Raw genomic sequence first — 27,854 nt, 5'->3', positions numbered from 1 at the left:
TTTGAGCTTTTTGAATGCTGTAATTTCCCGATCAGCCCATCTAAACGGAGTTGCCTTCTTCGTCAAAGCATGAAGAGGCGAAGCAATTTCAGCAAAGTGCCGTATGTACCGCCTGTAATAGGAACACAATCCTAGAAAACTGCGTACATCATGCACGGTCCTCAAAGCTAGCCAATTAAGTATTGCTTCCACCTTTGCTGGATCCATACGGACTCCATGACCAGACACAATATACCCCAAGAAATGTATCTCGTGCAAAAAGAACTCACTCTTCTTGCCATTAACCACCAACCTATGGTTTCTGAGTTCTGCAAACACAATGGCCAAATGCCTTCTATGCTCTTCCTCAGTTCGTGAATGCACAATCATATCATCAAAGAATGTGCCCACAAACTCTCTATGAGGTCTGAAAATCTTGTCCATCATTCTGTTAAATGTGGCAGGCGCATTCATCAAACCAAAGGGCATAACCAAGAACTCGTACAACCCAAATGTGGTTCGGAATGCTGTCTTATGCACATCCTCGGGTCTAATGCGTATCTGATGATACCCGCTTTTCAAGTCAATATGACTGAAAACTGTGGAGCCCTGTAAGCGGTCCAAGATGTCATCGATCCTCGGTATGGGGAATCGATTCTTGATGGTATTCTTGTTCAGCGCCCTGTAATCAATACACATGCGCCAAGAACCATCCTTCTTTTGCACCAAGAGCACAGGTGAGCAAAAGGGTGATGAGCTAGGCTGTATCAACCCTTTATTCAAAAGCTTCTGCACCTGACTCATAATCTCTTCCTGTTGGGCTGCACTAACACGGTACGGCGGTCTATTCGGTGGAGTACTACCAGGAATCAGATCTATGGCATGATCTTCTGGCCTCTCAGGAGGTAATTCTCCTGGCAATGACTCGGAAAAACAGTCTTGAAACCCACTTAAGAAATCAGTCCTGTCCTTATCTAGCATAGACAAATTAGACTTAGACTCATCATCCTGTGCATCCTTTACATAAATCAAGTACGCGGAAAGATGCTTTTTCATTACTGATGAAATCGCCGAAGCGGATACAATAGGAACAGATTCCCCTTTGAGTTTTACATCCAATACATGCTCTTTCCCTCTATGAGTCAGAGTAATTTTCCTATTGTAAGTATCCACCACCGCATGTACCCTGTGGCACCATGGCATCCCCAACAAAACATCACAGCCATCCAAAGGCATGACGAAAAACTCTTCGCTGTCCACATAACCCTGCAAATGAAGCCGAAGCTTCCCAATGATAGGAGTAACGGGTTCTGCATACCCTGGACAAGCCATATTAGCCTCATGTAACGGCCCCATCTCCTCTGCGCGAATCCCCAATCGGCCAGCCAAATCTGGTGAAATGAAGTTGGCTCTAGCACGTGTGTCAAAGAAGATCAAAGCATTCTGATCTCTCACTTTGCCCCATGCCCTGCACAACTCTGTAGCTTCACCACCTAGCTGCTCCCCCACAAGATCAGGAACTAAGCCTGCAGAAGGTTTTTGTTTCTTTGGCTTGGGCTCTCCTTTATTGTCAGGGTCCTTTTGGGACTTTCTTTTGGGACAATTGAATGACATATGCCCCTCTTCAGTACAGTAAAAACACTTTTGAGCATCTCTCAAAGCCTGTCTTTCCTCAGAAGTCCTCTTGGGCATTGGCAACTTCTTATACTTTGTCTCTGAAGACCCTTTAGCATCACGAGAAGCATGCCCAAATTTTTCAGCTTTCTTGCTCAATTTCTTACTGCCTTTAAACCCAGATGAACCACCTGTGAGTAACGCATTAGCTGTCATAGCATTTTCAATCACGTTACTCTTGTCTTTATACAATAATCTTGTACCTCTTTAGGCAGTCCACAACAATACTTCTCTACCTGCTCAGATAATGGCACGGCACGGTAAGAAGTCATTGGGAGTAAAGCTTCCCAAAACTTCTTGTTATAATCCTCCAAACTATCACACTTTGAAGCATCCAACTTGTGCCATGCGGTCATAACATCCACCTCAAATGTAGATGTGAGCCATACGGAAGAGAAAACCTGTTTAAATTGGACCCATGTAGTGGGTGCTATGCCCTGCAAAAGAAGAGTAGACCACCACTGCAAAGCATTGCCCTTGAGAAAAGTGGCAGCTTTCCTCACCTTAGAGGACTCTGTGTAATTCCCACCAGAAACAGAAGGAGAGGTTCTTACACCTACACACTTCAAAAGCTGGAGGGAGGAATCTTACAGATATACCTGGACAGTGGTCCGATGATAAAGCTTTGTGCGATGTGTGTGCATTGAATGAGCCTAGTGAGAATTGTATGCGTTGTGCATGGGTGAGGACAAAAGGTGTGCTCGTGGTACGTATGTTTACTGGTCATCAGCACCCTAAAAGAGGGTTTTGTACTGATTAGCTCATTTTGCTAGATTTGTGAGCTTACCCTTGAGGTGATCTTTGAGTGTTTGGATAAGCTCTAACATTTATGGTATTTCCCCTTAGTGTGATGACAAAATTGAGGAGCGAGGTAGAGTTTTGTGGAAGAGGCTCTTGTCCTTTTGAAAGGACTAGGCAAATTGAGATTTTGAGTGCCCGAGTTGGGTGTGTGGGCAAGTCCATAGGATTTAGTTAATGAAGAGGGGAAGTGCTGGCTCATTGGTCGCCAAACCATCTACGTCGATGGAACAGGCGTGGTTTGTGTGGGTTGGGCCAACTATTGAGGGTTATGCCATGGGATCCAAATGATGGAGTTTCCATCATTGAAGCCTTGGGCACTGCGAAGAGATGTTTGGGCGCCCATTGTTGACGAGGAGTGATCAGGGTCTGTGGTTGATGAGGCTTCTTGGTGTTTGGTCAATAGGGCTTTGATCTACGAGTTGGTTGTCAACACTTGGGACAAGTGGTTGATTGTGGCTTTGGGAGCCATAGGTGTGTAATGCCTTCATGGAAGCCTTGAGCTATGAGCACGTTGGTAGGCGCCCATTGTTTTTGGCTTCGCTGTGCTTGGGGTTCCCTAACCTTTCCCGTTGGGCCTTTTGTTGTAGCTCCTTAACTTCACTGCAGCTCCCCCTTCCTTGTAATCCTTCGCCTTTCCTAAAGGCGTTAGATTATCATATGGAAGTCATTTCGCAAGATTGCTGCCCCCAACATTCATACCCATCATTGGGTCAACATTTCCCATTCCCACACCAGGCATACCATACATTCCAGCCATGTTTCCAAACATTGCATTATGCATACCTGGCTGCATACCACCAAACATATTGCCTTGCATCCCAGGTTGCATGCCTCCAAACATATTTCCTTGCATACCGGACTGCATACCACCATACATATTCCCTTGCATGCCAGGCTGAAAATTGGCTCCAAAAGGCCCATACATACCCATGCCTCCCTGAGGATAACCCCCAATCATGGATTGGAACACCGAGCCACCACCAAAATAACCTGGATGCATATTCTGCTGAGGAATAGGTGGCTGTCCATAGAAGGAACTCTGAGAGTTTGCACCATAAGCATGCTGCATATTCGGAAACTGGCCAAAAGATGGTTCCTGTGGGATGGCACCACTATGACCGTGTGGAAGATTCTTTGAACGAACCTTCTTCTTTTTCTCGGGCTCTGTGCGGGGCTCTGTGCGAGATCTCATAAATTCAGCAAATCTCTCACTCTGTGTGAGCTGCATAAAAGTATCCATAACACTAGCCAAGCGATCTTTGAACCGAGCATCATCATCCTCTTTACCATGCACATCTTCTGGCTGTGTTACATCCTCATAAGGCTCAACATCTACAGCCTGTTCTCCTGCAAAAATATCCTCAGATACATCTCTCTGAAGTCTCTTGCTCTTCTTCTTCATGATAGAAGTACTCATCCTCTGTATTAGACATGTTTGCTGAATTTTCAGCAATGGCTTTCTTCGAGGCAACCACGAGCTCACCCCCTTCAGAAAGTTGATGATTGGTCCCGGCAACGGAACCTTGAAACCGGCCTCTGATAGAAACCAGAGTGCGGTAGACTAGCAGTCACCCGTCCACTTGTAGTCTAGATGTGAAAACAAAACAGATTGGAGCTAGAGTGCCCAAATCTGAAAACAAAGCGACACCTGTTGGCCCCAAAGCTTGGCGCCCCTTGCGGTATTTCTTTATTCAATTATAATAATATGAATGGCTGAGTACAACAAAAATCAGCCAAGAGTTTACACGTGTATGTCCAATCTGACGGCCCACAAAACCTTCTTAGCACAGAGGATCTATGCACACAAATCTGTGTTTCTCAATAACACACTGTGCCTCCCTCTGATCAGCCAAGACCACTAAGCAGGGCAGCCATGAGCATACATCGGGCATAACTCAAGTGTATGATACATCATCTCAGCTCATACATACATGTTCTGTCCAAACTTTGTCTCAACCCTTGTCAATCTGCCATACCCCTCCTCTCACAAGGGGCCAGATAACTCATATCTGCAACAGACATCAAGTAGTAGAAAGAGAGATAGATGAACAAAAGCGGAGCTTACCAAATTCAGCTCGTGAATCAGCACTGGAGGAAGCAACGGTACCAATCTGTACTTGCAGGCACTTGTATCCACAACCCTGCTTCACATATGTGTTTGTACTTGTCTGTACCCTCCTCCTTGTGTTCACTTCTATGGTGTCTTTGAAAGTACAGATCTGAAAAACAGCCCCGTACCCGTCTGTACTACCTCGGGATACGTGCCAAGAGTTGTACTTGCACACGCAGCCTGCTGTCCACACTTGTACTCGCCTGAATCAGCGTAATCAGACCTGTCCAGCACCTGTCCTGCGCCGCTTGCAGCAGTACCTGCTGTACCTGACTGTATGTACATTGTACGGCAGTCGTACAGTGTTGTACTTGCTGTATACTTCTCTGCACAGCCTGTACAGAGTCTGTGCGCAGCCAGTCCAGCAGAGAAAGAGCGCTTGCAGCAGATTTCAGCAGCCGCCCGTTCTTGCAGTCCTACAGTGCTGTACGGACTGCACACGTGGGAAGTACGACTGAATATGGAGAAGAAAACAGCAGCAACACACAGATACAGCAGCCGCCTCCTTTCTCTGTGCTTTTCCACGCTTCCCCACATGCAAGTATGCTCCACGATTTCCAAAAGCTAGAGAGAGGGGGAAGAGAGAGAAGCACTTACTCCAAAAGTGGAGTGGCTTCCTCCCCATAAAAATCCTAGGGCCCCCAAACTTTAAAAGTTCCCTAGGGCCACTAAAGCCTAGGGGCAACTTTTATAAACATTAAAAGTTTAATGTTCTAGTTCCCCCCTTCACACCTAGGGATGTCCACACATCTTAAACTCTGTCCGGGCACCCCCCATGTGAATCATAAAATATTCTGACTCTGCAACCACCATGCCCACACTTGTGCTGTTCCATTTTCACAGGGCCATGACATCTGGCAAGAACTCCAAGGATAAAGACAAGAACAAATCTTCTAAAAACAAGGACATTGAATGTCATTATTGTGTCAAGAAGGGTCATAAATCTCCCCAATGTCACAAGAAGAAGCGGGATGAAGCATGTTACGACCCTGTGTTTTTCTCTGGACAATATGCAGGTGTGCACGGGGACATGGTGGACAGTGTGAATGGCATCAGGTTGGAGTCAAAAAGTAAGCCCATGTGTGGACAACCCCATGTGTGAAGGGGGCCAAGTGATAAAAGTCTTTTCTCGTAACCCATGGGGACAAAGGATTTTGGAGGGGACAAAGGTTTAAAATCCTTTGAAAATAAAAGAACCCCTTTTTGGGGATAATCGTGGCCCTTAGGCTATTTTGGGGCCACGTGTGCTTTTTGGGAAAAAGAGGGGCTGGCAGGCAGAAAGGGGCGCCTATCTCTTGAGGAAGCATGTGCTTTTTGAGGAGAAGTGGACTGCATGTTGGTTGCGCACAGGAGATTTCATGCAGACCTGTACGACTGTACGGACAGCTGTACGGTCAGGACAGAAACAGGCGCTGACAGTTTTGCCGTTGGCGGGTCTGCGCTGCTGGTCATCTCTTGCTTTTTGGAAGGGATTACAAGCGGGCTGTGCTGCAGGGTGCAGAGGCGCAGCTGAATACCTCCTTATGCATGCTTTTTGGAGAGTGAAGGCTGGCTGCCGTGCTGTGCTACAGGACAGAGTCATAGGCCTCCTTTCTCTCTCTCTCTCTCTTGGCTAACAGGTGGCTGCAGGCAGCGCTGGACAGAGCAGCGCATGTTTTTCTCCACGCACAAGGGGCTGGACTGCAGGCGCAAAGGGCTGAAACTCATGCTCTTTTGCACAAGAGTCCGTACAGGTTGGTTTCTCTAGACACACAGGCAGCTAGGTGTGTGCTTTTTTGGAGGACGCCGTGTTTTTGCAGAAAGGAGGGGCTGGTTTTTCATGAACATAGACATCATGTCGATGGCGTTCAACTGATGGAACTTTCAGCTTCTCTATGCTTTGGGTTCGGGACTGTTTTGGGACAGTCTATGGGCTGTTTTTGTTTGGTTGCAAATTCAGCTATGTGCTTGGGTATTTGACTGCAAGTACAGGTCTTTTGGTTATGTTTCTTGGCATGGGAGTGATGTAAGCTCGCATGGCTGCGTGCTCATGGAGCAGATTGTTTTCTTCCTGCTAGAAAGGAACAGTGGGACCTACAGTTATGGGCATCTCTATGTTGCCAGATGTTTCATGAGGGAACAGGTAACTAGATGTATGGAAACAGGACATAAGTTTTCAAAGGGAAACAGGCCTAAGGGTTTCATGTGGAAACTGGTCGTAGGTTTTCTCGAGGAGACATGTTTTTGGGTTTCTCCAGGAGATAGGTCACATGCAGGAAGAAGGTACAGGAATGGACACATGTTTGGTACAGCCTTGCTACTGATTGGGCAGGGGACAGGGAATCCATGACAGAGATGGATAGTACCCTTGGAAGGTAGAGAGGGTTGGTACAGGTGTGTCGACTGTATGGTATGCTGTGCTGTGATACGAGTTCTCTTCTGAGAGACAGTTTGGGAGTCTGTGTTGTGATGCAGGAGCACTGGATATGTCAGGGTGTGATACTGTTCATAGTGTGAGAGGCTATGGATGGTTGTGGCAGCCTTGATCATGGGAGAAAGCTTCTGTATGCAGACTCAATGTGTGAGAGTCTTTCGATGTGAACAATGGCTGGACTTGTTTGTGGATGCCGAGTGGACAAGAAGCCATGATGCAGTTCTTTGCAGGCTTCAGGGGTTCTACTGAGACGGCTGAGTTCCCAGCCTTATATTGTAATCAAAGCTCTTATATTCAATTAAAGAAATACCGCAAAGGGCGCCACTGCGATTTGGGGCCAATCGGTGTCCGTGTACTATTTGCAAGAGCACTCTAGCTCCCCTTGTTTGTTTTCCTTTTCTAGGTCCTGAATGGTGTTGAAGTGTTTTATGTGCGAGTGTTTGTTTCACCGCCCGTCAGGCCGGTTTCAAAGCAACAAAGAACTCTTCCTCTACAGCGGTGTCTCAGACCAAGAAGGATGATGGCATTCTTCTATTAGCAGGTACTCGTCGTATACTTGCTCTTGTGACTTCTCAGTCATGGTCATGGATTGTGGATAGCGGTGCTACTGCTCACTTGACACCCCATCGAGATTGGTTCAAGGACTTCACTGCCAAGTCAGGTGAGATCACTTTGGGTGATTCTTCTTCTGTGCCAGTACATGGTCATGGCACCATCCCCATCTTTCGCTCTTCCGAGGACAAGGGGTACTTCTCTAACGTTCTATATATTCCAGATTTGGCTTTTTGAACGTTTTGTCAGTGAGTGCTCTTACAGCTTAGGGTACGGAGGTGATCGTTTCTCGTTATGAGATTACCATTTGTGAGGCGACTGGTAGCATCTTGGCTTAGGGAGTCCAAGATAGTGGTCTGTACAAATCGACCGCTCTGCTTTCTTCTGGTGCTTCTTTTGCTCTTTGGCATGCTTGGTTTGGCCATTTGAGCTATCAGTTTCTACAGCGCGCTTCGAAGGATGGGTTAGTAGAGAGTTTACCGACCATCAAGGCTCCATCTTCTGTTTGTTCCTCTTGTTTACAAGGGAAGCAACACCGAGCCGTCTTTCCGACGGAGGCGACACATAGATCTTCGACATCACTTGCTCTTGTTCATGCAGACTTATGTGGTCCTGTGAGTACCGCGTCCTTGAGTAAGGCGTTGTACATGCTCGTGATGGTGGATGACTTTTCCATATATACTTGGGTTTTCTTTCTGAAGACCAAGCATGAGGCTTTTCAGCACTTTTGTGATTGGAGAGTTGAGGTGGAAAAAGAGACCGATCACTCGGTCAAGGCTCTCAGGACTGACGGAGGGGGTGAGTTTACATCCCAGGAGTTTCAGCAATATTGCAAGACCCATGGCATTCGGAGATAGCTTACTGCAACATATACCCCATCACAGAATGGAGTTGCAGAGAGGAAGAATAGGACCATTATGGGGATGGCTCGTGCTATGCTTGAGCATTCTTCATTACCTCGACGTTTTTGGGCTAAGGCGGCTTCCACTGCTGTCTACATTCAGAACAGGTCTCTTGCTGTTGCTCTTCCAGATAAAACTCCATATGAGGCTTTCCATGGTGAGAAGCCCTCTGTTGTTCATTTCCAGATATTTGGTTGTTCGGCGTATGTTCATGTGCCTAAGGAGCATCGCTCCAAGTTGGACTCGAGGTCTCAGCACATGACTTTTCTCGGATACAGCACTGTGTCCAAGGCATATCGTCTTTATGATCCTCAAGCTGGCAAAGTTGTTGTGAGCTATGATGTGGTGTTCAATGAGACACCTACATCTTCAGAGGGGGGTGGTGAGCTTCTTCTTTCTTCACCTCCGTCTCTGTCTCCGCCTTCTCCTCCTCCTCCTCCTCCTTCCTCTGCTTCTATTACGCCTCCAGCTGTGGATTCTCAGATGATGATGACTCTGCTCCTCCTCTAGCGAGTCCGAGCAAATTTGTGCCTGTATGGTATTATCAGACAGGTCGTGATTTGGGTTACGTGAGCTTCCTTTCGCTCCTTCGCCTGGTTGTCTAAGGCATTGTTCCAAAGTTACAGGGAAACAAATTCATGAGGGCAACATGTTTGTTAACTATGCTTTTATGTTCTCTATCATTAATGGTCCTTTTGATCCCACTTCTCTGGACGAGGCTCTTTCACATGAGCCTTGGTGTCGTACTATGCAGGCAGAGCTGGATGCTATTGAACAGAATGGCACTTGGATTTTGGTGCCTAGGCCACTGCCTGCGTAAGGTGATTGGTGTGCATTGGATCTTCAAATCGAAGTTCCGAGCTGATGGCAGCTTGGACAAGCACAAGGCGAGGTTGGTTGCCAAGGGCTATGCTCAGCGCCCTGGAGTCGACTTCGATGAGACCTTCGCTCTGACGGCCCGGATGACTACCATTCGCACTGTTCTTGCTCTTGCAGGTCATCATAGATGGCCCGTTTTCCAGATGGACGTGAAGTCGGCTTTCCTGAATGGAGAGCTTACACAGGAGGTTTATGTTGATTAGCCGTTAGGATTTGTTATTCTAGGCAAACAGGATCTTGTGTACCGGTTGAAGAAGGCTTTATATGGTCTGAAGTAGGCTCCGTGGGCTTGGTACTAGCGGATTGATGAGTTCTTTCAGAAGCTCGGCCGGCGCCATTCTCATGCAGATTCGAGGTTTTGTGAGAATCCGTTTTGACATGGATGCTTTGGAGACAGAGTTTGAGATGACGGATCTTAGCCTTCTGCATTATTTTCTCGGCTTTGAGATTTGGCAAACCTCGAAGGGCATTATCTTCTCTCAGCAAAAGTACACGGGAGATTCTCGACAGATTTCAGATGACCGGATGCAGACGAGTATCTTCTCTTATGGATACTAGTGAGAAGCTTTCTTTACTTGATGCTTCTCCAGGGATTGATTAGGGACAGTATTGGGTTCTCGTCGGTTGTTTGGTTTGGTTGACCTACTTCCGATTGGACATATGTTTCGCATTGAGTTCTTTCTCATCCAAACCCTGTCAACAGCATTGGCGGTGTGCTCTCAGAGTTCTTCAGTACTTGCGTGGCACTCTGGACTTTGGCATCATCTATGGCCAAGGATGCACTCTTGTTGGATGTTCTGATTCAAATTGGGCTGGAGATCCAGATACTTGGCTTTCGACCACTGGTTGTGTTTTTACACTTGGGTCTGGAGCCATTTCATGGAGCAGTAGAAAGCAGCCTACTGTGGTGCTTTCCTCTATAGAGGTGGAGTACCGTGCGGTTTGTTATGTTGCATGTGAGCGATTTGGTTGCGAAGATTATTGGAGGAGCTTCGCTGTCCACCTGCCGGATCTACTCTTCTTTGGTGTGACAATCAGAGTTGCATCGTCATTGCCAAGAACCCCGTGTTTCATGCTCGTACGAAACACGTTGAGATACAATATCACTATGTTCGTGAACGTGTTCTTGCAGGAGATTTGCATTTGGAGTATTGTCCTTCAGAGCAAAATGCTGCAGATTTGTTCACCAAGCCGGTTTCTCACACTTCATTGGCTCCTCATCTTCGGCTTCTCGGAGTTTGTTCAGCATGTGGTATTGAGAGGAGGTGTTAGCACATTCATCCCCAGTTTTTGTCCATTTTTGGTGTCCTTTTGGTCCCTTTTGCATGGCCCTTGATTGTGGGATGGCAACCCCTATTTTCCATATTTTTATGGGATTTTTCTGAGCCCGTTTGGTATTTTCCGAGTTGGCCAGCTAGTCAGCTCCAGTCGGCCAGCTTATTCAGCTCCAGTTGGCCAGCACTACTGACCTATAAATAGGTGGGGCTGGCCTCTCACTTTTCATCTTTTGTACATCTTTTGCTCCCTCGCTTATGAGACTACTTGTGTCTCTTGCTTGGGACTGTTTTGCTTTAGTATATTCAGCATAGTTGCTCCATATCTCTCTCTCTCTCTCTCTTGCACTCTCTATTCAGCACACTCTAGTGTCCTTGTACTTCCGCTTTGTGCACTCTTTCAAAGATTAGGACCAGATTTTGGAGCTTGTGCTGTTGGTATGGGCAAGAAGACCTTGTGGAGGACACAGGAGGTTGTCAGCTAGCTCATAGGAAGAATATGCTTTTGTTGGCTGCAGCATATAATGGAATATTTGTCCGATAGCAGGTCGGCTAGTCCATAGGGGATTTCATGGCTTATAAAGGGGTACACTTGCTCATTGTTAGAGTCATTCAGTCCTCCAAGGGGCTGAGTCATAGATTTAGACTTAGATCTAGGTGTTTTACCACCTTTTGATGGGACAGCCAGTTGGCTAGCCAAGATGTATCTTTTTGTACTGTAGAATGTATTGAATACTCAACTCTCTCTCTCTCTCTCTCTCTCTCTCTCTCTCTCTTCTCTATCCTTTGTATGCGTTTTGCATCAAGCATGTTCTAGGATGGTGTTTAGGGCTGAAAGAAGACTCCCAAAGCTTCCGCATGTTACATTGAATGCTCTGATACCAATGTTGCATGCAATGCGGTTGATCGTGGTAATGCACAACAGGGCCTTCTTTATACCTTTATGTGGTGAGATCTTTAGCATCCAATTCACAGAGTAGAGAGAGAGAAGAGAATAGAAGAGAATTAGACGATACAGTATTGGGTCTCAATTACCCATTGAAGGGCCCCCCTTGCAAGTAGGAGTATTTGCTTATATTGATTCTTTGGAGAATTGCTGCACAATGCTTGCGAACAAGCGATATGACTGCCCAATGCAAGGATGAGGAAGACCATACGTTGGCTGAGTATCCTCCAATCCAAGGCACTGCAGAAGACTCTTCGGGCCACTTATGCAAGTCTAGATAGCTGTAGGACTACACATATGCTGGCTGAGAATGGAAGAGGAGCTTCAATATTAGCCCTGAGAGAGTAGGATGTTGTTTGCTGATTTACTGACTGAGAACTGCTTGAGACTTTGGTGAATTCCGAATGATTTATGGCTGGGATCAAGCAGTTGCTTATATATGAACACAAGATGCTGGTCGGCTAGTTAATCCTTGTTGGCCAGCTCCTTTTGGACATAAAATGCTGTAAATAGCATTTAATGCTTAGTGCTGAATATCCAGTGTTCTAGCCTTTGTTTTACGTGTTGTTGCTGAGTCCCAATGCTGGCTGACTGCCGCACATGCTGTCCAGGGCTGTGAACAGCCCTTGGACATAATGATGAAACCATGGGCTGGCCCTATGGCTGGCCCATAGGCATGCAATGCTTATGCTAATGCTACTATATGGATGATGATATTGATGAAAATGATGTTGATGACCTAAATGCTTTCATAACTACTGTCCTAATAAGGGATTATGATGTTCCTGCTGAGGATTATGCCATGGCACGGGCGTGCATGTGACAAATATTCTGGTTGTAGATAGCCTGGTCTGAACGGAGGTGCCTTGGACAGCTTCCTTGGTTGACCTAAAGTCTATCCCTTGATCTACACCTTTCCACCTTGCTTTGGTCCTTCACTTGGCTTGTCTACAGCCCTGGAATTTCAACACTTGTAGAGAATGAGATGAATTATGCCCTATGCTGCCTATTCCCTATATATGACAAACATATGCTGGTCGATTTTCAGCAAGAGGTGTCGGCCTGTTTCCAATGATCCCATGACCTGAATAGACACCAATAAGAAGGTGCCTCTTGACACGTGTGGTTTATGGGGTGGGTTTGATGCTGGCCGATAGGAGTTTTGTGCCACTTATGGGCTGCCAACTTGCTGCCCAGCCCCCAGCAAGTATAGTTGACTCCTCATAAACTGGGCCTCCTTATCCTGTCTAACCATTGCGATCATTCTGCGAGATAAGACCTTACGAGTGCTGCTACTCTTGCTTCATAACCCGTAGAAGAGAGAAGGAATGCTCTATTAACGTCTACAAAAGACCAAAGGGTCTAAGAGACCAGAAGTATTACAATGTGTCTATAAAGTAACAAAACGTTGGAAAAAAACATGAAAAAAACCCAACTAGAGCTGAGAGAAGAAACAACAGCCCTGTAAGTGCCACTGGTACAATGATACAATGAGAGAGAGAAAACCCGTAGAAGAGAGAAGGAAAGTTCTATTAACGTCTACAAAAGACCAAAGGGTCTATGAGACCAAAAGTATTACAATGTGTCTATAAAGTGACAAAACCTTGGAAAAAAAACCCAACTAGAGCTGAGAGAAGAAACAACAGCCCTGTAAGTGCCATTGGTATAATGATACAATGAGAGAGAGAGAGAGAGAGAGAGAGAGAGAGAGAAAGAAAGAAGAAAGAAAGTTGTATTAATGTCTTCAAAAGGCCAAAATGACCTATGAGACCAAAAGGTTACATCATATCCATGAGGTACATAATCCTGGGTACAAAATAGTAATAAAGAAAGATAACAAAAATCTAAAACTTTAAAATCTGATCTAGGTACATGAGCAGAGAGCTCTCATATCACCCTAATACATCCCTCATGGGCCGCTGTGACATGGTGCTCAAGGTGGTAACTGAGCTGGCGCAAGGAGGTCTTGCGATGATGGCCCGGATCTTCCTGTGGTGGCATGGCCATGGGCGAGGGCCATGGGGTCTGGGGCGTCGAGCTCTGCATAACTCAGTGGCTCTGTCGAGTGTCACACCTCTCGGCCGAGCTCCTACACTAGCCTGTGGTCTGGGTATGATGGGTGGATCAGCCCTCGGAGTGCTGGTATGGGTGAGAGCTCTCTGTGCTGGTCCTTGAGCAAGTACAGCTGATCTGGATCTCACTAAGGACTCCCTGTGTCTACGGAGCTCTAGAAGAAAAAGTCCCAGGCATCTCTGATCCGGGAAGTCCATGATCTTGGAAAGTGGTCCGAACCCAGCTCGGAAGAGGTCGTGGAACCTCCCCCGAATCTCATAGTACATGGGACATCGGCATATGTAATGGTCCTTTGTCTCGGGCTCTGTGTGACAGAGCTGGCATATCCTGTTCTCTGGTGCGGCCGCTCTAGGTCCATATCTGGCAGTCTCCACTCTCAGCTGGTGGGACGAGGTGCAGATCTGGCCGATCGCACATCTCACCCCAAAGGATAGGTGTATGTCCATGTAGCGTGGACGAATGATGAACCCATCCTCTGTCAGGCATAGGAGGTGATCTCTGTAGAAGACCATCTTTGTCCCCAGTGGACGACTAGGTGAACTCCATGTCCTCTGAGTATCCAGTCTGAAAATGTCCTTCGTGATAACCCTGTTCCGCTCTGTGCGGCTGAGAGCAAATGATGGGGCCTCTATGCTGTATTGGAAGGGGGGGGGTGCCTCCATCTGCATACCGTGCATGCCAAACCAAGTGCCTACCTGTGCATACCAGCACTCTGTATCTCCCTCAAGTGTCAACTGTCTCGAGGACTCTAGGGCTAGCCGGGGGTATCTATCAAGTGGAAGCTCCCATAGCCTATGCCAGTATGTCACTGTTTGAATAGAGCCTCTGTGACTATTGGTGCAGCACCCATCTCTGCGCGCACAATCTCATGTGGCATTGATGGTTTACTCCTAATCATGCGTGAGATCATCGTCACTAGGGGCCTTTCCATCGGCTTCCACCCATCATATACCTCCTCTGTATTTGTCTCGGCTGGCTCTCTCCTCTGTCTCCTCCTGTGGTATAAGCTAGGATCCCAGATGGGGGCACCATACTCTAGTGCAGGTGTAACTAGAGTATCAAATAGCCAAAGCTTTGTCCTCGGCTCCTGAAACTGTATCTGTGAGCATTGCCTCTCTAGCGAGCCAAGGGCTGCATATCCCCTTGTCAATCTAGCGTCGGCCACCTTCCGCATTGAGAGAGAGAGAGAGAGAGAGAGAGAGAGAGAGAGAGAGAGAAATTGCTCTTTGTTTTTGTGGATCAGGTACTACCACCTGATATGATTGTGCTAGCAGAACCTGTCCCTGAAAATATGGTAGAGGCTATTGGAAGGGCTATAAAGCTTCTTCCAAAGATTGATCCTTATGACATGCACAACAGGGTGAGTGCAAAATCTGGAAGAGAAGTGCTTATTCTACAAGGTGTATTTTTTTTGAATCTTGAGAACGGTTTTGTGTAGCCAGGTCTTTAGATTTACAGATTTCAAAAGCAATTAAATACCACCTTGTGGCTAGAATCACAATGGAGGTGCACATTTTTGATGATGTTGTTGCTCATCGTGTTAATATTTGCAATAGATAGTTTTAGATCATAGCCATGCAAGTATTTGTACTTACAGTGGAAATGGATAGAATGAATGTATTGAAGAGCTCATTAAGGTTAAGAAAATTAGGCTAAGCACTTGTCTTCTTTGTTCATGACTTGTTTTGGGCTAGAGGTTTGCTTTTTGGCTGGACTCTCATGGTAAGATTATTTGTAACTAAACACCAGGTATGGCATTATTGAGTTGGGGATGCACAAACAAGGTCATGGCTATGTCTGCATGTCATGCTTTCACCAGCCTTTTATCAAACATGGTTTGTACATGAAAAAATTGAAGCATTTTGCTGGTATAGGCTGAAGTAGATCTAGTAAGGAAGATATCTGCAAAGTTGAGGAAAAGATGTTCTGGGAGGCCATCAAGCATAGGGATGATGTGAGTTTTGAGAAAGGAGGTCAGGTCTTTCTTGGAGATTGAGAAGCAATGTTCTAAGTAGTGCACCTCCCATATAGATGCATGTGGCTAGGTTGAGTAGAATCGGCATTAATTTGAGCCCTATGCAGGGAGGAAAGATGATTGATGCTGATTAAGGAGCTAATAATGGGGCCTTAAAATATTTTCTAATCCAAGGTCAGCATAGCCTAGCACACCAGCCTATAGCGACACCATGTCATGCGTTTGAATATAATGCAAGCCTAGTGGTGACATGAAAGTCGTGAAAACTCTACACAGTTGATGAAGGTAGTGCCATCCAATTGTGGAATAGAGATGTTGTTGCAAGAGCTTGTCCAGGTTGAGATGAACAATATGAGAGATGAGATCCTAATTGGGGGTCCTAAGCACCCTAAATGTTACTTGTCATGGTGTCTTGTAGCAGATGGTTCACACCTATGCTTGTATGATGTGGTTTTTGTGTTAGGAATTAAGAGAAATCTGTTGTTAGTTTCCTCGTTTGCCAAAAGAGGATGTGTAGTTCATTTTGAGGATGACAGATGCATAGTCAGGGAAAGAGAGAAAGACCATGTCATTTTGATGTCTAGGACTTTGTACCAGGGCTTGTATCACTTGGATTCTTGTTAGAAGAGGGCACAAGATGCTTGTTTGGTTACCTCATACTCCTACCATGCACGAGGCGGAGTTCTGGTATGCAAGGTTTGAGCATGTCAATTATGGCAGTTTGATGTTGTTACAAAAGCATCAAATGGTACAGAATCTGCTTCATGTGGAGTTGCCACCAGGACATGTATGGGAAGGATGTGTTTTGGGCAAAATGCAAGGCTGTGAAAAAATTACAGCTCATACAGAGTAATGTGTGTGGTCCTATGAGGACACCATCTGTCGGGCAACATCTATATTTTGTGACCTTCATTGATGATTATTCTAGATTTGCTTGGGTGTATCCACTCAAGGCCAAATCTGATATATTTATGTGTTTTCAGCACTGTGGCAAGAGTGAAAATGACAGGTTGTAGAGTGCAAACCCTCGGCTCAGATTGAGGGGGGGAATACATGTATGATGCTTTCAAAGTATTCTTGGCAGAAAAGGGCATAAAACATCCGTGTACATTAGCATATGGCTGGGCGTGGCAAGAGGTGAAAATGACTGGTTGTAGAGTGCAAACCCTTGGCTCAGATTGAAGGGGGGGAATACATGTATGATGCTTTCAAAGCATTCTTGGTAGAAAAGGGCATAAAACATCAGTGTACATTAGCATATGGCTGGGCGTGGCAAGAGGTGAAAATGACAGGTTGTAGACTGCAAACTCTTGGAGGGGGGGAATACATGTATGATGCTTTCAAAGCATTCTTGGCAGAAAAGGGCATAAAAGATCAGTGTACATTAGCATATGGCTGGGCAAAATTCAGGCAGGAAAAAGTTGAGAGCATTTGTCAATTGGCATTCTACACAATATTACCCGTGAATTGTGCTGGTCTTTTGTGGTTTCTCAATATAATAGTTTTATACTTATGTTTTCTCCATTGCATTCAGTAGTCTCAAATTTTTTAACCCCTGGTATCGTTATTTTTCTTGGCTTCTATTTTTGTTCAGATGAGAACTTTATACAGTTGGACAGACGTCGCAAAGAGAACGGAAGTAGTGTATGATCATGCCATGAATGCCCGTGATGAAGATCTTCTACAACGTCTTTCAAGGCAAGTAGACAACATGAGGGTAATATTTGTATCTCTTCATTCCATAGCATGAGAGGCACTAATATTTTTCTCTTATATTGAGCAGATACTTTGAATGTGGTCCTTGGGCTGGAAAGCTTTTCTGCTTGGTGGTGATCCTTGACTTCATAGTATGGCAGATCTTAGAGTGGTGGCAGGTCAGTTGTATGAAAATTACCTTTGAACAATACTGCATACGTAGTTATTTTATCTGCTAGACTCAGAGATTAATTCTCTAGCAGAGAGACATGGATTCAGGGGCACAGGACAGGTAGGGCTCCAGAGGACATACTCCACATTGGAATTTGGACCATATCCTCACACTAAGAGCCATCATTGAGGAGGCTAGATCGCAAAAGCGATGCGTTTAGCCAATGAGGTGGTAGCTCAAGTGGTTAAGTGTGTGTTGGGACCGAGAGATCTTGGGTTCAAACCCCCACTACGTGCTCCCTCATCGACATCGCGTAGGGCAGTGACATGTGCCTACAGGTGGTGAAAAATGGTAACTATGAGTGGATCTTGGGCCTAAGGCCAATCAGGGGGAAAAAAAAGCGATGTATGCTGCTTTGTGGATTTTTGATAATGTAATGCATCCACCTTATGATATGGGGAGTCATAGCACTATGCACAGGAGATCTCTAGCACGATTGGGATGAAACAAGGTTCCTCTCTCTCCCCGACAGTATTTGACCTCTACATAGATGAGATCCCTGATCTCATTGACAGATTGGGTGATACAGGTTGTCCGCTAGCACACACCTTGATCTCCGCATTGTAATAGTGCTCTGGCTGGAGAGAGCTCAGTGGTATCTAGACATCACTTTATCTACACAGGAGTTTCAGTGGATATAGCCATGTCCTACGTTTACATGGGAGTTATCTTCACTGGTCCAATTTTACCATGTGCCTGGGAGCCTAGGGGATATGTAGCCCTGGCCCTTCTTGAGAGACAATGCTTTCAGTCACACTTCCAGGCACCTAGTACCTTACCATACACTGGGGAGCCTAGGCCAGTTTGACAAGGTGTATGTAGCCCTGGCCCTTCTTAAGAGACAATGCTTTCAGTCACTTCCAGGCACCTGGTATTGAGGACTGGAGGAGGATCAAGTGACTTTAGGTCTTGTTTTTCCTGCATGACCTGGAGGAAACCGTAAGTGTTATACCACATCATGCTTGCAGAGTTCAGAGCAGCACCATTGATAGTGGATGCACGTTTCTAGACAGTGACATACATACACCGTCTCCACACTCTGGACAGACATAGACTACTGAGAATTGCATTGGAATTATCCATCACTGGTAGAGCAAGGGCAATGATCAGGCGTGGTATGGTAGAGACACTCGCTGGTTTCTCACACAGGGGGTTCACATGGACCCCTTGCCACCCTTCTAGGATAGCCTAGATGCACCCTCATCTCACTCATCAGGATGTCAACCGGCTTATCTGCACTGACCTTGCCTACACGCTCACACTAAATGGTTCGCGTCCCCAAGATACCTCCAAAGATGCAGTTTTACTAAGATCATTTCTTGCAAGCCACAACAAATGAATTTATCCAGAGGCTTGGATACTTGCAGAGACACATGTCACATGCCATGTGGATGATGATTGGGCATATTTGAGTATCATCTTGTTAGTAGTCATCTCCTGTCTGTACAGTACACCAGGGTCTCTGTTGTGGGTGTGCCCGCCCAGTTTTGGTGTTTCCCCATTTTTCCTCACTCTCCATGTATTTTTTCCCATTTTCTTGGGTGTGGGAGGGCTGTCCGCTGATTCAGTTGCTGGCCGACTTCTGGTTTGCTACCCGACCTGATTTGCAGTACTGGTCAACTGCAGGTTGACTGGCTGACCTGATTTTTGCTGGTTGTGAGCACTTTTAGTGCTGGTTGTGAGCATCTGGCTGCTGTCGGCCTGTTCTGGACTGGCCGACCAGGAGGCTGGGGCCATATAAAATGGCCCCTTGCCCCCCACACTTTCCATTGTAGATTCTGGGATTTTCTTGTGTGTATATAGCAGAGTTACACAGTCTCTCTCTCTCTCTCTCTCTCTCTCACATCTGCATTTTGCTCTCTACAGCAGTTGTCTTCCCTCTGCTTTTTCTTTTTTCCCACCCAGCCTCCTTTCACAAGACCTTGTGAACCCTTGAGATGGTAGACTTGCTTGAGATGGCTGAGAAGCACGTGAAGATCCCTACACTCCCCATGTTCTCGGTGGACCGACAATTGGACAGGAACAGCTACGGCATATGGAAGGTAATGATGGAGTCCATTTTGGAGTCTTATGAAGTGGTTGATTTCATTGTAGTTGATGTTCCATGGCCGGAGTTGGAAGACGGGGAGTTACCCTCTATACGGAAGGAACTGGAGGCTTAGGCACAGTTGTGGGATCGTGTCAATGTCCGTGTCCGTTCTTTCATCTTCCTGAATTGCACACCACAGGTGATTAACTATATAAAGCATATGACGTTGGCCAGAGGGATTTGGCAGCATTTGGCTTCTTTGTATAACAGGGATGAAGCGGATCTCCTTGGAAGTACAGATGTGGGTGATGAATCCAGCAAAGTCGTTGACGATGTGGGAGCATATCAACAAGTTGCAGGCTCTTCAGCAGGAGGTTCTTCAGGCAGGGAAAGAGATATCTTCATAGGACATGGCCATCATGTTGTTGTCGCATTTGCCCTCTCAGTACTTAGCATTTTACTTCTCTTTGATCACCAATGGTAGGCTCAGTACCGTCACTTGGGAGGAGCTTGTGCCAATGGTCTTGGACCAAGAAGAGCGTTTTATGAACCCTCCACAGGGCGGAGGTTCTGAGGCCTTGACGGAACAGTGTTCGAAAGGCCGTAACAACAACAAGGCACATTACCGATGGACCTGAACACGAAGCTTGTAGTGAATGATCCTTGTGAGCCGGTTGATGCCTCTTTGTACCAGAAGAGGGTTGGTTCATTGATCTGGTTGTTGAACACCAGATTGGACTTGAGCTTTCCTGTGGGGCTGTTGAGTTCGTTCATGTAGACGCCTTTGAAGTCTCTTTAGGAAGCAAGATTGCGGATCTTGCGGTATCTACAGGGTACGAAGGATCTTGGACTCTTCTACAACACTAGATGAGAAACGAAGGACCGAGTCTGACTCCAAGGCTAGAGTGACTCAGATTGGGGAGGAGAGATCTTCATCAGGCTACAGTTTTACCCTCGGCTCAGGAGCTATTTCATGGAGCACCAAGAGGCAACCAACTATTGCCTTATCGTCTATAGAGGCAGAGTATCGGACTGCTTGTGGTGCTGCTTGCGAGGTTGTGTGGTTGCGGAGGTTACTCGGCGAGATTGGGTTTCCATAGAAGGAGCCCAGGGTCATCCAGTGCGATAACCAGAGCTGTATTGCTATTACTCGGAACCCGGTCTTCCATGCTTGGACCAAGCACATAGAGATACAATATCACTTTGTTCGTGAGAAGATTTTGGCTGGTGACATCTTGCTTCTTTATTGTTTGACGGAGGACAAGGCAGCGGATCTCTTCATGAAGTCTCTACCTTAGGCTATGCTCCGGCGGCACTCTAGCTCACTGGGGTTGGTTCCACATCCAGGAGCTAAGAGGGGGTGTTAGCACTCATCTCCTGTCTGTACGTACACTAGGGCCTCTGTCCCACCCAGTTTTGGTGTTTCTCTATTTTTCCTCACTCTCCATTATTTTTGTCCATTTTCTTGGGTGTGGGAGGGCTGTCGGCTGATTCAGTTGTTGGCTGAGCGTTGGTTTGCTACCCGACCTGATCTGCAGCACTGGTCGACTGCAGGTTGACTGGCCGACCTGATTTTTGTTGGTCGTGAGCATTTGGCTGCTGTCGGCCTGTTTTGGACTGACCGACCAGCAGCTTGGGGCCATATAAAATGGCCCCTTGCCCCCCCCCCACTTTCCATTGTAGATTCCGGGATTTTCTTGTGTGTATATAGCAGAGTTACACAGCTTCTCTCTCTCTCTCTCTCTCTCTCTCTCTCTCTCTCTCTGTGTCTCATTTGCGTTTTGCTCTCTACAGCAGTTGTCTTCATTTCCATTGTCAATGAGGACATGATCTATTGACTTTGCTCTTTGGAGGTTGAGACAGAGGAGCATTACTGACGGAGGAGCATTACATCTGTAGATGCCCGGTATATCATGAGATCCAAGGGAGCCTGTTGCATGCGCGGAAGCCTTGTTGTACTGATCCACAGCCCTAAGCATACTTAAGAACATTGATGCTACTTAACATGAGATAAGACAGAGAGGAGAGAGAAGAAGAGAGATTAGTGTTCAGCTTTTCTTGTATTACTATGGTACAAAAAGGTTACTGAGGCTTGTACATGATTTAGGGCTTGTGGGCAGCCTTGGGCTGACCCTAGGCCCTTCTGCCTATGCTCTACTTCTTGTCATGCTGAACTACTAATTTAAGACTTGAATTATGACTTGATTTCATCCTGAAAATGACTACATACTTATATATATGGTTGGGAGCCCAGTCGGCCAGTCAACTCCTTGTCGACTGCTGCTTGGACACAAAACTAAGCATTAAATGCTGTGATCTCCTGCGCTTTATCTGGTATGCTATCCAAACCTGCTGCCCCTACTGTAACACATGGCTGACTGCCTGTATGGAACCTTTGCTGCCAGCTGACAGGCTTCCATGGTGTCCCATGTTGTTGATGATGTGATGCTAATACTATTGATGATGATCATGCTGAGGATGACCATGCTGATGTGATATTACTGATGCTTCTGACTAATGACTGAACTACTGATTAGTCAGGGATTACTGATGTTCGTGCTAGGGATTAGTCATGGCACGGGTAGGAAACAACGAGGCCTTCTTTTAACTTGAGTTTAGTGAGTCTTTAGCAATCCTTTAAACAACATACTTGAATTGAAAGATGTAGTCGAGACAACACTAGATGGGGTCCCAAATTACCCACTGAACCCCCCGCCGCCCCCTCCCTCCCTCCCTCTTCTTCTGCAAGCAGGAGTATTTGCTTTATTTCTTTTGGAGATCTGAATACAAGCTGAACTGTGTCCACAAGAGTGAGCAGACCGATTGACTGACGGCCAAACGCAAGGACAAAGTGACCAGACGCTGGGCAGAACTGTTCATAAGCTGTAGGCAAACTGTAAAGCTATCTTCGAAGAGAATACACTGGCTCAAGACTGAGGGTTGGTGTGGTGAGAACTCTAGGAAGACACTGAGTTTCAGATGCCTTTGGCTTGAAAGCACAAAGAATGTTGAAAGTATTCAAAGGCTGGATGCCTAAGGACACATGCTTGATGATTGCTTGATAACTTGGGATTTTATCTGATGATTTTGTGGACTGAGGTTGCTCGCCTTTTTATATGTCGATACGGGTGCTGGTTGGCCTATTTTATTGATGCCACAACTGGTTTTAATCAGCATTAAATGCTGGTCTTTGGGTCGTGGGCTTTTTGGTTGCTGGCCGACTGCAGTCTGGCCTGGGCGACTGCTGCCCAGATCCTAACCAGGGGTGCTGACTGGGCCTTGATGGTGGCTAAGGGTGTTTACACCCATAGCAAGGCTGTCCCCTCCTTGGGCTGGCCTTAGGGCTGTCCTTGTTACATGAATGCAGCTAACATGCTCTTATGACTTCTACTCCTAAGGCTGACGTCTACATGCACCTACATGAGGATTACTTGCCGAATTCTCCAAAGTGGGTTAAGAGGACTGACGTGACAAACCTCAATGGCTGGGAGACTGACCTCCGTAGCTTGTGCTTGACATGTCCCGGACTAGGCTCACAAAGGGGTCACGGCATACGACAATATCCTATCAAGGTACTAGTTTCTTGCACTGTTGATGAGTCAGTGTGTCACCGTGTACCATAGTGCATGGGTGCACGTAACAACTACGTTTCTAGAGAGGAAAGATCATTTACTTCCCTGATCAGTGTTGCTTGGGGCTCCACTTCATGGAGCTCCACAAACATAGACACTTTTGTACGTGTCCCATCATGACTCCCAAGAGTCAATTCGGGCAGAGCTCAAGAGTTGCAGCACACTAGAGACCCATGGCCCTCTAGCGCCAAGCACACTTCCATGTGGAAGCTCCAAATCTAGGAAATTCTATAGAGGCGTAGGGATGTTCCCTCGCAACGAGGAGTGGATATGGAGAGTCTCTTTGAGGTCATAGATTCACCTATTTTGGATTGATGACGAGATGTCTCCCCCTATTCTCTTTCATTGATGTGAGGCCATATTGTATCTTCATCATAGTTGTCAAAATGTCGTAACATAATGGAAACGATTCCCAAAGCATTTTGAAAATGACATAATGAAAACAAAAATGGATCCCAATGCCATGTCATAGGGGTAGTTGTATTCCATAAAGAGGCTTAAGCACATGCACAAGTAGGATTTTGTGCAAGATTACAACACGAGAAAAAGTTATTTGAAGATGCACCACAATGACAATGACAATGACACAATTGCACTTCGGATGGTGCTTACAATATTTCCATTGACAATTATGTAGGTCATTAGTTTCATAAGTGCAAGTGTGATAATGTAGCCATTTCTAACTAGCCAACCAACACTTCCAATGTTGCTGGGTTGAAAAGGTTAGCTAGTAAGTTGGGGTGCAAACGTCTTAATGGGGTTGGCAATGACATCTCACGGTGAGAGCTGGGTTGGGACTTGGTATTCACATTGTATAGGTAGCTAGTATTTCTCTTTTTAGTTTTTTTTTTTCCATGACTCTGTATTGTCATGGATTCATTGTACTAATTTTATTCTCATAGACCCATTGGGTCTCTCTCTCATCCAGATCCAAGACATGCTTCATCACCATCGAGCTACCTTTCCACAGACGTAGTTGAGGGAGACCTCTTGGCCATACTCATTAATCCCATGCTTGATATTTTGGAGTGTGGTATATCATCTATTAGGGACTGATGCTTCTCTTATATTTCATGTTTCACACTCCTAGTATTCCATGATGAGATTTCCATGGATAGTTTTGTATCACTCTAGTGAGATTGTTCTATGTTATTTTCCATTCCATGGTGAGATATGCCATGGACATTATTGTATCACTTTGATCTCATAGGTCCATTGGGTCCTTGGTAGACGATTAATCTCTCTCTCTCTCTCTTCCCGGCCTCGGATTGCCCCCTGGGCTTGAGGCTTACCAGCCACTTGTGAACATGGAGTTATCATGGATGGTGTTACATCCCAAGGTTAATCAAGGTTAAGACCTTCAAGTTAGGTTAACCATAGTCTAGGGGTAAGTCATCTTAAGTGGGGGTTAGTAACTTTTAAGAGGCATGTGCTATATTTGGCTCCTAGTTTATAGGAGGCCTATATAAGTGACGTTATGGGTCAATTTGGAGGAGAGCTCCTCAGATTTGGACTCAAGGCCTTGAGATTGCTCCGTGGTAACATCCAATGGGTATGTACTGGTGGCATGAGGGACTTTGCACGTGGAGCCATGCATCTGATGCTACTATCCCTTGTGCTCGGGGGTGAGCTGGCTCTATGGTTAGGCGTGAGAGAAGAATTATGGAAGTCCCCAATAGGAGTGAGCTATAAATTTAGACAATTGTCCAAATCTATGCTGAATAGATGACCGAATGTAGTGAGATGAGCACTCGTTGCGTTTTGTGACTAGCTGTTCTACTGAGATTCAGCTCTTGGATGAGAGTTTGATCGATAGTAAGCAATTGGATCTTTGTAGCATGATAGTCTTACAGCAAGGGCAGTAGATTGAAGTATATGCTACAGATGGATGTCCGGAACGCAGGATTCGCTTACATTTACTCGTCTCCTTATGCATTCATGAGGACGTGAATTGAACAGGTGGGAAGTAGGTTACGTCCCAACGCTAACCCAAGATTAGGGTTAAGGCTTAGCTGGGGTGTGGGGACCTAGAGTGTTCATACGTGGGCCAAGGGCGCTAGCAAAAAGATGTCTAGATTGGCTGAGAGCTTATAATTAATAGCCTAGGGCTAATAATGGCTAAAAGCCTATAAATAAAGCAAGAAAAATACTAAATAATGCAAGGCCCAATAATAACCGGGTTATTACTATATAAGTGACCTTGGGGTCACTTACTAGACACAAGAGGTCAAGTAGTCACGTGGTGGCCAGGGGCTACCAAGGAAGCGTGCAAGATCTTGTGGCCATGGAGCTACAAGGTGGGTGGCTCGGCCTAGTGGTATGGGATGCTAGGTTGAGCCATCGGCACTAAGTAGGCTTGCAGCAATCAAACCTTAGGCTTGGGGGTGGTTTGAGAGGCAGTGAACCTATGGTTGGGTGGTGAGATACTAGCCATAATCTATTGCGGTCATGTGATGCGTGATGTCAGGTCTTTGAAACCTCATTAGGGTTTCGGTTCTTGGTGAGATAATCCTTGGGCGTCGTTTGTGGAGACCTTACAAAGGCCACCATTGAGTGACGGAGCCACAAAGAAGTGGAGCAAAGGTGCATCATGTGCCCTAGTGCTCCAAGTTTAGCAAGATGTGGATACCTTGTTCAGGATGCACATGGACATTGCATACAGCTGCAGCCGCTTGAAGGGTAAGCTTCGGAGGCATGTTTGGCCCAATTTTGGGCACCCGAACAGTGGGCAGCCAGGTGCCCATGGACCAGCGAGGTGTGGACAGCATTGGCTCGTCTTTTTATGATCATGGATAGTTGGCAAAACAGTGGACTAGCACCAACGAGCTGACCAGCCGCGTAGGAAACTATAAAAGGGAAGTCAAGGGTTATTTTAGGGCATTTCTAGAGCCAAGGCATCTGGATCAGCAGCAAGGCAGTTTTCATTTGAGCAATGCGTAGTAGTGTGCACAGTATGGATAGACATATCTTAGTATAGATTTAGAAACGCATTGTATATCTTCATGTTTTGAAGCAATATGCAGTAGATTAGGGTTATATCTTACCTATTCTGCATTTTGCTAAGTAGGGTTAGCATTAATACCTCTATTGCTTTAGCGTCAATCAGATCAGCTTCTGCTTACATGTCACAATATGGGCGTGTGTTCTCTGCTGGCTCCTTTATTATCGTTTCCATGTTTATGTTTATGATCTTCAATTGACACATGTAGCATATGCATAGTAGTTTGCACAGTATGGATAGACAAATCTTAGAATAGATCTGGAAACTCATTGTATATCTTTATGTTTTGAAGCAATATGGGGTAGGTTAGGGTTCTCTCTTGTCTGTTGTGCGTTTTGCCAAGTGGGGTTAGCATTGATCCCTCTATTGCTTAGCATCAATCAGATTGCATGTCATAACGTGGGCGTCTCTGCTGGCTCCTTTTTATGTTTCCAGGTTGATGTTGATGATCTTCAGTCTAGAATTTCCTGTAGTGCCTCATTGAAATCCAAGTGATTGTACCCACAGCTTCAAATCTTGGTTTGCTTCAAGCTTAGTTATAAACACTGTTATTGGTTACCTATTTGTGTATGATGGTTTTCTAAAAGCTTTATGTACTTCTACTTTTGACAAAACGTTTGAGAGGGTATGCAAGAGTAAAGTCCATGAACCCCAGGGATGGATTGTTATGGGTATAACGGTCCACGCAAGCATATGGTATTTGCTGTTTTGAGCTAAGCTTTAGCTTTGTGCTTCATTCTTATATCAATACAGCAAATATTGGCCCAATCTCCAGCATTTCATCTCTACTTGAAAGATGTCAAGTATGCTGCATACAGTACGTTGTGAACCGTACAGAGTCCTCAAAGTCTTGATCTACACATGTTTTGTGTTTGTAGTTTTAAAAGCAGATGTTTGTGGAGTTTATATACAATTATATCTAGTATTCATGTCTTGACGTGCTTTTTCTGGTTCCTTTCAGCCAACTAAGGAGGTTGACATTGCTCCAGATGTAGTTCATCACAAGGCACTGAAGCAGCAGTAGTAATTTATGTCGTAATTGGAATTTTGAGGAAGCCCTGAGTGGAGAAAGGTGGCTAAATTTTGAGACATATATATATGGGAAGGGAGAAAGTATGCGGACGGCTCCTTAATGTCTACCACAGTGGTGGAATTTTATAGAGGTTCTTTATCTGGTTTTGATTGTGGATGGCTCACCAATGTCTATATTTTTTTGGTTTCCTTAGATTCGTCTTGTCTCTCTAACGCTCATCTTGCACACAACCTTGGTACAAGACACGGACGCTTTATTGCACATGTGAGCTTTTATACTGATGCTTGCTTTTAAAATAATGATTATGTCAATTCAATGTGGTAGATTGATGCTTGTAAATCATTTGTTGTTTCAATTTTGTACTGCAGCTCTTTCTTATTGTACCCACATCACATTTGCCCATGATGTATCTATATCTTGTATTCACATGTTACTTTCTTTCTTTTCAGTTTTCCACTATTCTCATGGGGTTTCATTGTACTACTTTTTGGTCTCATAGACCCAAATATTAATCTCTCTCTCTCTCTCTCTCTCTCTCTCTCGCATCTGTGCTTTCTTGCACTTTGTAATTAGTCGTTTTGACACAGAACAAGCCAATCACAACTTACTCTTGGCGGGACTTACAATGAATGCCAAAGAGCCATGTATAGATTA

The 27,854-nt window shown here is 45.6% G+C and overlaps 1 protein-coding gene across 5 annotated transcripts in view; it reads left to right on the top strand.

Annotated features, from left to right (window-relative positions):
- The window catches only part of SETH2 (UDP-Glycosyltransferase superfamily protein), a 62,434-nt gene extending 34,895 nt beyond the window's left edge, over positions 1-27,539 (top strand). For 2 of the 5 annotated variants that reach the window (XM_086781393.1, XM_086781391.1), the window contains exons 5-9: positions 14,847-14,963; positions 17,173-17,276; positions 17,362-17,452; positions 26,603-26,686; positions 27,129-27,539. In XM_086781393.1, coding sequence (XP_086637519.1) covers positions 14,847-14,963; positions 17,173-17,276; positions 17,362-17,452; positions 26,603-26,662 — 372 coding nt within the window. In that variant the 3' untranslated portion in view covers positions 26,663-26,686; positions 27,129-27,539. The remainder of the gene's footprint in view (positions 1-14,846; positions 14,964-17,172; positions 17,277-17,361; positions 17,453-26,602; positions 26,687-27,128) is intronic. The other 3 variants (XM_086781392.1, XM_086781390.1, XM_086781394.1) reach the window with 2 other exon arrangements.
- Positions 27,540-27,854: the final 315 nt, after the last annotated feature.

This window comes from Cibotium barometz, chromosome 43 (assembly GCF_041138505.1).
Source record: "Cibotium barometz isolate CiBa-2024 chromosome 43, ASM4113850v1, whole genome shotgun sequence".
In the NCBI taxonomy this organism is placed as follows: domain Eukaryota; kingdom Viridiplantae; phylum Streptophyta; class Polypodiopsida; order Cyatheales; family Cibotiaceae; genus Cibotium; species Cibotium barometz.
Note: the sequence above shows the minus strand (reverse complement) of the source record. Positions and strands in the feature narration are given on the sequence as shown.